The sequence below is a fragment of the Dromiciops gliroides genome, chromosome 3, assembly GCF_019393635.1.
Source record: "Dromiciops gliroides isolate mDroGli1 chromosome 3, mDroGli1.pri, whole genome shotgun sequence".
NCBI lineage: Eukaryota > Metazoa > Chordata > Mammalia > Microbiotheria > Microbiotheriidae > Dromiciops > Dromiciops gliroides.
The window spans coordinates 467570534-467583172 of NC_057863.1; the positions used below are offsets into that span (position 1 = coordinate 467570534).

The 12639-nt window shown below is 37.0% G+C and overlaps 1 protein-coding gene across 5 annotated transcripts in view; it reads left to right on the plus strand.

The window, feature by feature from the left end:
* The window catches only part of CACNB4 (calcium voltage-gated channel auxiliary subunit beta 4), a 351173-nt gene that overhangs the window by 328170 nt on the left and 10364 nt on the right, over positions 1 to 12639 (plus strand). For all 5 annotated transcript variants that reach the window (XM_043992572.1, XM_043992573.1, XM_043992574.1 and 2 more), the window contains one exon: positions 9781 to 9966. In XM_043992572.1, the coding sequence (XP_043848507.1) occupies positions 9781 to 9966 (186 nt within the window). The remainder of the gene's footprint in view (positions 1 to 9780; positions 9967 to 12639) is intronic.

A 12639-nucleotide genomic window follows, 5' to 3' on the forward strand; every position in this document is an offset into this window, starting at 1 on the left:
CTATATGTAACTCATCCAGATCTGTAGCTATATTTACATGGGAAGGACTTCTTAGCACCATGGAGATTATACCATGCAGACCGCTACCTATGCTATCTACATATAAGGATAACACTGCCATTACTTTCTCCAGTATTGTTCAGTTTATCATCAATTTTCTTTTCAGGCATTACAGAAAAATGAGCCTCCCTCCCATTTATTGAAATTTCTCACCTTTGCCATGGGTGACATGTCACATATAGAGATGGGAGTGCTGAATTGTCTTCCAGATTATTCTATCACATAGCATTTTCTAGGAATATTCAATCTGATGGGTTTTATACACAAATGCAAGCAGACAAGTTATACTCTGCATTGGGTACTGCTATAGATAGCAAGAACATTTAAGCTAAGTACTTCTTTTATCAACGCATATCAGGACATTAACATAATTGGCACTTACATCACTCCTCTGGGCTTGGTTGATTTTAGACTGTACTGTAATAGGAGCATCCTCAATGGAAGTAAATTTGAGAGCATCTGAATGCTGGTGGTATTTTTTCTGTTCAATAAATAAAGAAATTAAATCAATAGAGAGAAAGAACAAAGTTTACCATCCCTAAAGTCTCATAATATTTCTAGGCAAAATCTTCAAGAAATTATTTCAGGGTAATAGGAATTGATCTTGCTATAAAATACATGCACAACAACAGTCATGTTTCTTTGGGAAATGAATACACATTCTCCAGACTATTGGCTTGAAGACTGGGCTAAGCCTGCAGAGTTCATTGAGTATCACCTATACAATTTACAAAGGCAGTATTCAAATCTTATGTTTGATTTCTTCTCATAAAAATAAAAACACATTCCTCATTTCAAGAGAACTCACATAAAAGCCCCCTATGCCATTAATAGAAAACACAGGATGGTTTTTGAGCCTCTCAGAACCAATATTTGTAAAATCTGACTCTTGTTAATGATGTCTCAGACCAATTTTCTCCATCATTTGGACATCAGCTAGTGCTGAGTGCCTAAAAAGAACTGGGGGCCTGGGTAGAGATTAGGAATAGGAGAAATAGGAGAGAGAAGCATTTTACCTTTAAAGACTTCTGGATTGAGCATCCTAATGAGTAATGTTTGTGGTTGGCATGTGGTAAGCACTTAACAAATGCTTGCTGATTGGCTAACTTATGGGTCATGAGAGGTTGCAAATAGTGAATTTTGAGGAACTGTATTGTGAAATAATGCAGGAGACAGGGGAAAGTGTTACCTTCCTTCTTCATGTGTGCCCCTTTTATCTCAAAGTAAGACCACCAAAGCCTCAACCTTCCAAAACACAGTCATGAATCCAAAAGTAAAATAGGTTTCTGAGAGGCCAGGCTTTGGGGCCATCACTAAGTCTATCAAATAAATAGAAACTCCTTGAGGGTAGGGACTGTTTCATTTTTGTCTTTGTACCCTCAGTGAATAGCATAGAGTGTGACATAGTCAGGGCTTAACAAAGGCTTGTCAATTGATCAATGTAGTCTAATACACTCAATTATTCAAAGGCAGAAGTGACAGCTGACAGCCTGCTATGAAGAGAGGAGATATGCAAACTAATAAGAACTAAAAGAATAATAGCATTGGAGAAATAAGTGTGGGTATAAATAGCCCATATCACTTCAGTAGACCCTAGGGAGTATCACTATATTGCAATACAATATCATAACTAATGTTCATAACAATGACCCAAGGTTATCAAGAAAAAAGTTGTTGTATTATTTTGTATTGTTATATTATATTATGTTGTTATGTTATAATGTCATATATATTTTCTTAGAAGGTTGAAAAGTATGCAGTAAATTTTGGAAATATTTCCTTTCATTAAAAACAATTAAGTCCCCCCCCCAAAAAAAAAACCAACCTATTTTAGCACTTAAGAAGGGTAAGAATATTTATCTAGAAGATTTACTTCTGTGAAACAGCTCCATCTTCAATGATGCTGGATAGCTGAGATACGACTGTCATTTAGCAGTGCATGTCATGGTTTAAGAGACTCGTTCACCACTTTTTGAACTCTGATCTATGTAAGGACCAGCCACTATTCCAGAGAATGGATGATTTAGCATGCTGTACAGCTGGTGGAGGATGTGATATGCATTCTTAGGCATGGCCAATGTGGGAATTTGTTTTGCTTGACTATGCATTTTTGTTACAAGTGGTGTTGTCTTTTCTTTTCATTTCTTTTTCTTTTCAATGAAGTGGGGGAGAAAGGGAAATAGGGAGAAAAGTTGCTAAGATGCACAGAAGAGAACAGATGGAAAGCCAGAGGAAACACAGACAAATAGGACAGCTTTGAAATGTATGTGCTAAATTTTATATGCTTAGAGAGAAAAGCAAACTACAAAGTGGAGATTCACTGTTTTGTGAGCAATCCTCCTTTTCTCTTCTTTACATATGGAAATGTGGATTTTGTTTAGTGTTTGTGGAGCTCAGAATGAAAAAGATTTAACAGCAATGTTAGGTAAAATGATATCTATTCATACACAGTATATATATGTGTGTTTGTGTGCATGTGTGTAACATATAATAAATATATTTTCATATGGGCAGCTAGTTGGTGCAGTGAATAGAGTACTGGGCTTAGAGTCAGGAAGACCTGAATCCAAATAGGGCTTCAGAAACTTATTCACTGTGTGACCCTGGACAAGTCACTTAACCATTTGCCTCAATTGTTTCATCTGTAAAATTAGCTAGAAAAGGAAATAGCAAACCACTCCACCATCTTTACAAAGAAAACCCCAGGGCAGCTAGGTGGTGCAGTGGATAAAGTACTGGTTCTGGATTCAGGAGTACCTGAGTTCAAATCCGACCTCAGACACTTAACACTTACTAGCTGTGTGACCCTGGGCAAGTCACTTAACCCTCACTGCCCCACTTAAAGAAAGAAAGAAAAAACAAAACAAAACAAAGAAAACCCCAAATGAAGAGTCAGACATGAATGGAAAATTACTGAACAACAGCAAAAGTATGTACATGTAACACACTCAAATGTTTTTGTACCTCATTAAAATATCTGGGGGCAGCTAGGTGGTGCAGTGGATAAAGCACCGGCCCTGGATTCAGGAGTATTTGAGTTCAAATCTGGCCTCAGACGGTTGACACTTACTAGCTGTGTGACCCTGGGCAGGTCACTTAATTCCCCCATTGCCCCGCAAAAAAAAAAAAAAATATCTGAAACTCTCTTGGCCTTTTCCAAAGACCCAAATGGTACCCAGCCACAGCCTTTCATCCAGCTATTATAGTCAGCCTTATATTCAACCTAAAACCCCAAAGCAGAGATTAAGTTTCAGTTCATTCAGTGTCATCGTTATTTAATTAGCAAAATGTTTTTTTCCACACAGATCATATTCAGTACTGCATGTACTAATGCATCTTTCAATACAGTCTTAGACCAGTTTTAGTCACTGTTGGGTTCCTGATTTTTCCTAAATGATATGTCCTTTTAGTCCATCTTTTTATCCTAATATAGATAATTTGAAAGATTTCAAAAACTCAGTAAAAATTCTTAGTTTATGAAACCAGTAAGGTTTCATACATCCTTACAGTTTGCATAGAACTTTTAAAAAGTCAACCAGATACATTAAAGGCAACCCCCCAACAATTTAAAAATTATCTCCATTTTATCCTTTATACATCTTGTTTATATATAGTTCTTTTCGATTTATCTCTCCCATTAGAGTAGAACCTCTTCAAGAGTAGAAAGAACCTTTCTTTTTACAGTGTCTGGAACTGTAGTAAGCCCTTAATAAAGTCTTGTTGACTTGATTAATGTGGGAGGGGCACTTAGAAGAAACTGTGTTTCCACCCCCTTAGGGCACATGGCTCCTCTGGGTGGTGGGAAACAGAAAGATTTCCCTCTTGGCAATATAAAAATAAACATTGCTGTTCCACTTTCACACTTCTGGGAAGTGGTTTTATCCCCCTGATCCATGTAAACCCACTGAGGGCTTAAGAATTAAGCAGGTATTTCTATAGCAGTTTATCATCTTAAAAAAAAAAAAAGACCCATAGGTCCATTGTAATGTTTTATTTTTATTTTTACATTTCATTTATTTATTTTGAATTTCTTTTCTACTTTGTACAGTGTCCTAATCTTTAAAAAATAAGATAGTGGGGGCAGCTAGGTGGCACAGTGGATAGAGCACTGGCCTGAGTCAAGAGGACCTGAATTTAAATCTCACCTCAGACTCTTACTAGCTGTGTGACCCTGGGCAAGTCACTTACCCCCAATTTCCTTAACCATTGGGGGCCATTTCCAGTTTTCCTTGCCACTGGACCCAGATGGCTTTGGAGGGGAGAGTGAGAGGTTGATGACCTTGCACAGCCCTCCCTCACTTAAATCCAATTCAGTACAAGTCATGACATTGCCTTCCCATGTCATGGTGCTCTTCCAGAATGAAGAAACAAGGGGTAGCTAGGTGGCACAGTAGATAGAGCACTGGCCCTGGAGTCAGGAGTACCTGAGTTCAAATCTGGCTTCAGACACTTAACCCCAATTGCCTCACTAAAAAAAAACAAAAAACTGCAGAATGAAGGAACAACAACAACAAAACCAAAATAATTTCTTAAAAATTTCTTGGGGCCCAATGAATGATTTAGGCAGGTTTTCACTTTTCTTTATTTATGGTAGTTGCTTTTTAAATTTTCATAACAGAACTTACCAGGCAAAGGAGCTTGTTTTTCTCCTAGTTTTCATTTATAGTTTTTACTTTGTCTAAATTTGCATTATGCAAATTCAACTTTACATAAATTCTGAAAAACATCCATATTCCAAAAAGCCACCTATGTTAATTTTACAGTATAGGACTTTGCTTACTCTCTCCACTCCTGCTCCTCAACTTAGCACTCCATGGCCTCCCATCCTCCCCCACCAAAACAAACAAAAAAACAAACAAAACATTAAAATTTTAAAATAAAACCCCAGAAACCACTGCTGGATGGGGGTTGCGCTTGAGACCTCTGTGCTGAGGAAGGAGACCTATGACCCACTCCACCCACCTGCTGTCCCTGCATATGTGGCTGTCCCTGGCTTGCTGCCCCTATCCTCCACCACTCCCCATAAGTTCCTCCTGCTCCAACCACCACATGTCCTTGAACAGCATGCCAGCCCCTCTCCCTCCACTGGCCCAGGGCCCCCTTCTTTTCTCTTCCTCCCTTCCTCAGATTGGTAGGCAAATTCACCTTATGTAAAAATCACCTTACACAAAGATCTGAAGAGCAGTTCACTTAGATAAAGGGAGAACTGTCTATATTTTGATCTGACTGCTCTGTATTTCAGTTATTCATTTGGGGCCTGTTCACCTTTGGTAGCCTGCACTAGTAGCTCCCATTCCATTCATAGAAGTGACAGAGAGGCCAACTATAGAATATAACCCATAATAGAATAACAATGTTGTTCATCGACAAAGTGCCTTGAGAGGGTCTCAGTTACCAATATTCCTCTATGATTAGCTGTCATAAAAGGAACAATATTATTCTGTTCTGGGCTGTTTGTTCTTCAATTGCCTGGAAATGTCAGAAATACTCATACATCTTTTTTTTTTTTTTTTTGGTTGTTGATGAGATTGCTTTCTCCCTCCAAATGCTATTGTGGACTTTTACGTGCCGCAGCAGACATAAGCTGACTTAGGTAGCTACACTAACTAGGTTTGTGCCATTATATTTTTCAAAAGATGGAAAATCTAGTTTGGATAACTCAGTGGGTTATTTCTCATTTGGTTTCAATTAATAGCAGTAAACTCAGTCAGAAAACCAGCTGCCATGTTCTAGAGATGGCCTCTGAGGTCTCTTTCAGCTCTGTCTATGATTCTGTAATCTAACATTTACCAACGAGGTAACTGGGGATGAGTCACTTACTTCTGAACCTTAGTTTCTCCATTTATAAAATGAAATTATACTTATAGGCAAATATTTTTAAGTGCTCATGAATATTGTTATTGTTTGTATCATTGTTATAAACTTTAGGGGTTTTTAGTGACTTTTTAATGCCAACATGCTTCATTGTATATTTTCCCAAAAAATTTGAAAAGGATTTGAAATTTTGTGAAGTTCTAATAAGTAGCTTCATAGCAGCTACCAACATTGAGCATTTAACAGTGGGGTTTTGGGGGACAGTGTAAGAATTGACAACAATATAAAATCAATACAATTCAACAAACATTTATTAAGGACCAGGGAGTGTATAGTAGAAAGTTTATCAGAGAGGAATAAAAGAATTTTCATCACACCTCAATAACAAATAACAAAATAAATAAACAAATAAATAACAAAAATTGGTAGCGAATGCAGTTGACATAGTTGCATGACTTGATCTGGAAGCATCTAGCAGTATGTGAGTAGAAATGGAGAAAGTGAATGGAGTGGGAAATGGATAGATTTTTGGTAAAGTACAACTGCTGATAGACAATGGAGAAAGGAATTCAAGTATAGCTCCTACTGTATGTTTAAATTGGTTTAACCATATAGTCAAGACTGTGAAGATAGGAAAGGAAAGTCAGAATGAAAGTGATTGATTAAGAGAACAGTAAGGTCATCTTCAAGATGAAGGAGAGGTTTATGAGAAGTAAGACAAAGGGAGAAATCAAAAGATAAGAAGAGGTTGTGGTCAAAGATAGGAAATTTCATCTTTGAATAACGGAAGTGGAACAGTATAGGTAATAGTGAAATGAGATATATGACCATCCCTGTGTATGGATGAAGTTGAATGAAAATGGAGGTCATGGGAGTTTAGGAGATTGATGATCTTGGAGATAAGAAAGGCACATGTGCTAGGGGAAAGGAAGACTCTAAGTGAGGTGTTGAACTCTGTGAGAGGCCACAAGATAAACATGACAAGGACTCAACTGGCTTATAAAAATAGAAGGAGCAAATGTTAAAGATGGAGAGTTTGTTGAGTTATGGTGGCAAAGGAATGATCTGGAAGCAAGTGTAAGAAACATGGACTGAGCCTATTCTTTCTATTAGCCCAGGTCTTTGGGGGATAGGAAAGAGCATTCAGTACTGGAGAAAGTATCCAGAACTTAAGTGGATAGAGAGGCAGTGTGACAAAGAAAGTTAGCCTTAGAGCCTGGCTAATGCAAGTTCAAGTCCTTCCTCTTATACATAGTGGCTGTGTAACCCTGGGCAAGTCACTTAACCTCTCAGTTATCTAAGAAATTCTCTAAGCCCAGAAGTTGTGGAGAAGTTTATACCTGCATTGGTAAAGGGTAGTTTCCTTACTCCAATTCCACATTCTAGTGAAAACACAAGTCTAGTTTCTGTCTCCATCCTTTTCTCTTATTGTTGCTTTCTAATGATTGATTTTCTAAATAAAACACCCAAACTAACACACGTGTTCCCTTAAAATTAATCACTTTGCAAGGTTATGCACTTATTATTCCAGTGGTGTTATCTATGAAATATATCATTCCAATGATGAGCATCCTTCCACAGTAATGACTTCAAAAGACAACACTCACTTGCTTGTATAAATTTTGATATAGATGTTTAAAAATCAAACTCATTAGTTTAGAGTCATACTGTAGCACTAATTAAAATGAAGCAGATCAAATTCAATTCATCAAAGACATTGAAGACCTACTGCATGCAAAGTGCTATGCTAAGCCTATATGGTCTTTTCTCTTAAGGATAAGGTTATTAGAAATGACAATTATGAAGTCTTTGATGACTGTGAGAGAACAATTTCCATAGGATGTAGTGAGAAGGAAAGAAGCATTTATTAAGTGCCTACTCTGGGCTAGGTATGTCAATGAGGAATGAGTGGGTGGTAAGGAGTTGGGGGCAATGAGTGTAGACTGTTCTTTACAAAAATTTGGCACTGGATGGGAAGAATGCTCAAGATGATAAAAGGACCTGCAGAAGGTATGTGGTTTTTGTTTGGGGCTTTTTATTTTGTTTTAGGACTGAGGAGACCTGAGCAGATTTGTAAATCAAGGGAAAGGAGACAATAGAGAGGAATAAAGGTTAGATGAAGAATAAAAGGAAGAATTGATGGAGCAAGATCTTGGCAGGAATAAGATGGATTAAGATCAAGGGCATCACTGGAGGGCATCACAATGGGAAGAAAGATGTCTACCAATTTCTGGGACAGATAAGGGAATTCGGAGAAGGCAGTTAATTATTCACCAAGCCACCCATGGTATATTTGGCATCTATTATATATTTGCCAGTTGTAGGTGATATGGCTATGATCATTTCAAAAGAAAATTGACCATATTCTTCAAATGCATCTTTTGTGTCATTAGCTAAAAAGACTGTTTCAGCAAGGTACATTTAAGTTTTGTCAAAAAACTAAACCCTCCAGGCCTTGTCATATATAGACTTCCCCTAATTAATAGTGTAAATAGACTTGCTCCTCCCATATTTTTCTCCTCTATTTGAAAGAATATTAATTTCAGAACTATAGGATTACATAGGATAAGCATGTTAAGAAAACATACAAATTACCTCTATTTTGGTTATATCACTTTTGACTATAGACTGACCTTAAGTATCTTCTAAAGAATATGAAACTCAAATGGATGGCACAATGTATATAGAGTGTTGAACTTGGAGTCAGGAAGACCTGAGTTCAAATACAAGTTCAGATACTTATACCCTGGGTCACTTAATCTCTCTAAACCTCAGCATCTTCAACTGTAAAATGGAGATAATAATAGTACTTTCCCTACACGATTGTTAGAAGAAGGAGATGAAATAACAAATATAAAGCACTTTGCAAACTTCCAAATGCTATATAAATGATGGGTACCATTATTTTTATTACACAGGAGGTGCACTTTCACTACCTATAATAAGGATAATTTTTGCATTCTTATCAATGCTAACCCAAGTTTGACATCCAGGAAACAGTGTGATGTAGTGAAAAGAGCATTGGACTTGGAGTCAGGAAGTCTGAATTTGAATGTCACTCTGCCACTTATTAGCTAAGAGACTGTGACTGTTACTTTATCTCTAAATCTCAGTTTGCTCATTTGTAAAGTGGGAAAATAACTCTTGTACTATCCATATACAGGGCTATTGTGAGGATGAAATGAGATGTTTTGTCAAGTACCTTATAAACTTTAAGCTTTGGCCATTATTTTTAGAAACATTGTGCTATTTACAAACATGCTCTTTGTTTAATCTCTCTGTTACTATGTTGAAATAGTTAATATTGCAGAGTACCTGGAAGATAGATACAGTTTCATATAGATAGTTAAAAGTCTTACGCACATTGAATGTCCTTGCCTCAAAGTTCAGTATCAAAAAAGTAACACAGCCTTAACCTTTATTCATATAGGTAAGAAAACCTTTCATGGAATATTTTAACATTCAGTTAAATGTTCATTCTCCTTCCTACCACTGACACTTAAAAACTGTGCAATGTTGTATTTCTTTGTGAGGCAATTGGGGTTAAGTGACTTGCCCAGGGTTACACAGCTAGTGTCAAGTGTCTGAGGCTGGATGTTGTATTTTTTAACCCAAGATGGCATGAAAGCAAAATAAAAGGTTATCCAGATACTTTAGACAGAAAAATACACCTTCTTCTAAATATCTGGATTTGCTTTTCCCCTTATCCAGTGAATAATTCTGCAGACACCCATTTAACTTTGTGTAGACCTGACAATACCTCCCTCAGTTCTAATAGAGAAATTTATGTAGAAAGATGATAGCTAAAATAAGCATCAACATGTTATCAATATTCACTGGAATTTAAGGGTTTTACGACTTACAAACTAAAAGGGAACTAAAATGCATTTTTCTTGTTGTGAACAGGAAATGTTTGATGTTATTCTGGATGAAAATCAGCTTGAGGATGCATGTGAGCATTTGGCAGAATACCTTGAGGCATACTGGCGTGCAACACACACAACAAGTAGCACCCCTATGACACCTCTGCTTGGAAGAAATTTGGGCTCCACGGCACTTTCGCCATATCCCACTGCAATCTCTGGATTACAGGTACCTGCTGACTTGGTCACTTTTTCAAGCACTTTCTCTATGCCTTATGGACCAGTGATGGTGATACACTGCTTCTCTTGTGTCATTCTTCTTTAGTAATATGCTGCAGTTCACTTACTTTCCCTATATATTTTGTCACTGCCCTTTGGGTTACCCCCAATTTGGATATTTCAGAGACTGTGGTATTCCATGACTTGTCATCATATAGCACCATGGGAAGAATATTGATATTAAAATAATGGTCCCTTGTATCAGGAATAAGCTTGGCTTCATTAGAAGCAACATGCATTTTCCCAAATGGGCCAAGTTTGTGGTCTATCTTCATTGACTCACCAAGATACATATAGTAATGGAAGCAGGTCTATGAACTATTTATCCAATTAAACCCCTGTTAACAAACATTCATTAAATATCTACTCTGTGAAAGATACAGGTAATGGAAAGACAAAAACAAAATTAAAACAATCTCTGATCTCAAGGAGCTTATATTCTTCTAGAGGAATAGAAAATATACACAAACAAATATGTTACAAGAAAAATGGGAAGGAGAACACTAACAACAGGTGAGGATTAGGCATAAACTAAGCCCTGAAGACAAACAAGGATTCTGAAAGGTAGAGGTGAATCCAACTGCCTTTTCTATTTTTGTATATCATGCCTATTCTACTTTTTTCATTCATCAAGGATACACTTTATACATGTTCAGCTTAGTCTAATGATTTTGTTAGAGAAAAGAAAGTGAGCAATTTCTTGTAGTGGTTGATATGTCCTTGATGACTTATTGAAGGGTGGTAAACATTTCAGATTTTTCCAGTTATTTGTCATTATCCTCTTTCATAGATCGTGGTAAGCAATCTCTCTACACTCTCAAAATCATGCTGCATCCATCACATATCTCTGTGTATTCTTCATCTAGCCTACCTGCTTTCCTCATCTTTGTCTTAGCACCCTTTCTGTTTTCTCATGCAGCACATCAAAAGTATTAGACAATGTCTGCAAAGCCCTTTGAGAACTTTAAGGTGCTTTATAAATACCATATGTAATTATCCTTAATAATGCTACAGAGCAGCTAGGTAGAGCAGTAGATTAAACCACCAGCCCTGGATTCAGGGGGACCTGAGTTCAAATCCAACCCCAGATACTTGACACTTACTAGTTGTGTGACCCTGAGCAAGTCACTTAACCCTCATTGCCCCACCCCCAAAAAATAAATGAATGAATGAAAATAATGCTAGGGACTGTTTGCAAATAATTTTTATGAGTACTACAATACAAGTTGACCAAATGTCCCATGAATAATGTTTTTCATTGCTTTAGATGCACAATGAAACCAACTATGCCAGCTACATTTTTTTAAACTTTTTCTCTCAAGAAGAATGTGTGAGCCATCTTTACATTTAGCTACAACTTATTTTTGTCTTCTGGTTTCATTTATATTAAGAATATCAAGATTGGTATAACTCAGTTGCTTCAATAATGTGTCTATTCATTGATCACAAGAGGCAGCTCAATATAGTGGACCATTGAAGTTGGAGTCAGGACCAAGTTAAAACCCTGTCTTAGTCTGACCCTAGGCAAATCATTAAACCTCTCTAGGTCATGATTTATTAAGCTGTAAAATGAATGGGCTGGGTTCCCTTCTAGTTCTAAATTTATGGTACTAAGGATCTCATATTTATATTTCCAACAATTCTGTTAATATTTATTCTAAAAACAGTGATTTTTAGCACCTTCTATTTCTTTTTCCATCACTTAGCTACTGTTACTAGAGAAGTTGAAGGAGGCTTATAGGACTATGAGTCATTTTATATTTTTCTTTGTTTTGGGAGTTATAGTGGCCAAAGATTTCATCGCTAAGTGGTTGTCTTTCCAGTACTGGACTTCAGGAGTCAGAAATGTAAAATCAAGCCTCAGGTCCTTGATATCATTATGAACTTGGGCAAGTCATTTAGCCTCTCTCTGCCTCAGGTTCATCTTTAAAATAAGGATAGTCATAACAGCACCTATCTCACAGGGTTGTTGTGAGGATTAAATGAGATATTATTTGGAAAACACCTACCATAGTGTCTGGCATATAGTAGATGCTAGTATAAATGATAACTATATTACTTCTGTCATTGTCATCATCATCAAGGTTCTCTATTCTTAGCTAGGTTTATCCCTGGAAAGCAGACATAGACTGTTGCCAGAACTTTTCTGAAGCTTTTCCAAACTAGTAGAGCCTTCCAGAGTTTATGCTTTGCTGGCATGACCATGGTCACTTATAGACCGTGATGAAACAAAGAAGCCTTAGGACTTTGTCCAAGTCTATATTTACATGGCTAAATTCTCTCAGGAACTCCTAGCTGACCACTTAAAATATCTGCTGGATAGCTCCACCCTGAATGTCCTGTGTTTACTTCAAACTTAATATGTTAAAAACTGAATCCATTATCGTCATCCTTCCCTAAACTTGACCTTCCTCCAACTTTCCTATTTCAGTTGAATCTTCCCTAGTCACCCAGCTTCATAACTTTGGGACCATTCTTAGTGGTTTTTTTGAACTTGGCAATTAGGAGATCATTGGTGATCTCTGAAAGAATGTTCTCAATAGAGTGGTGGAGTTAAAAATCTTATCCAAAGGGAAAAGGAAAGAGTAAATGTTAAAGAATTAGAGGTATCAAGTATAGCCAT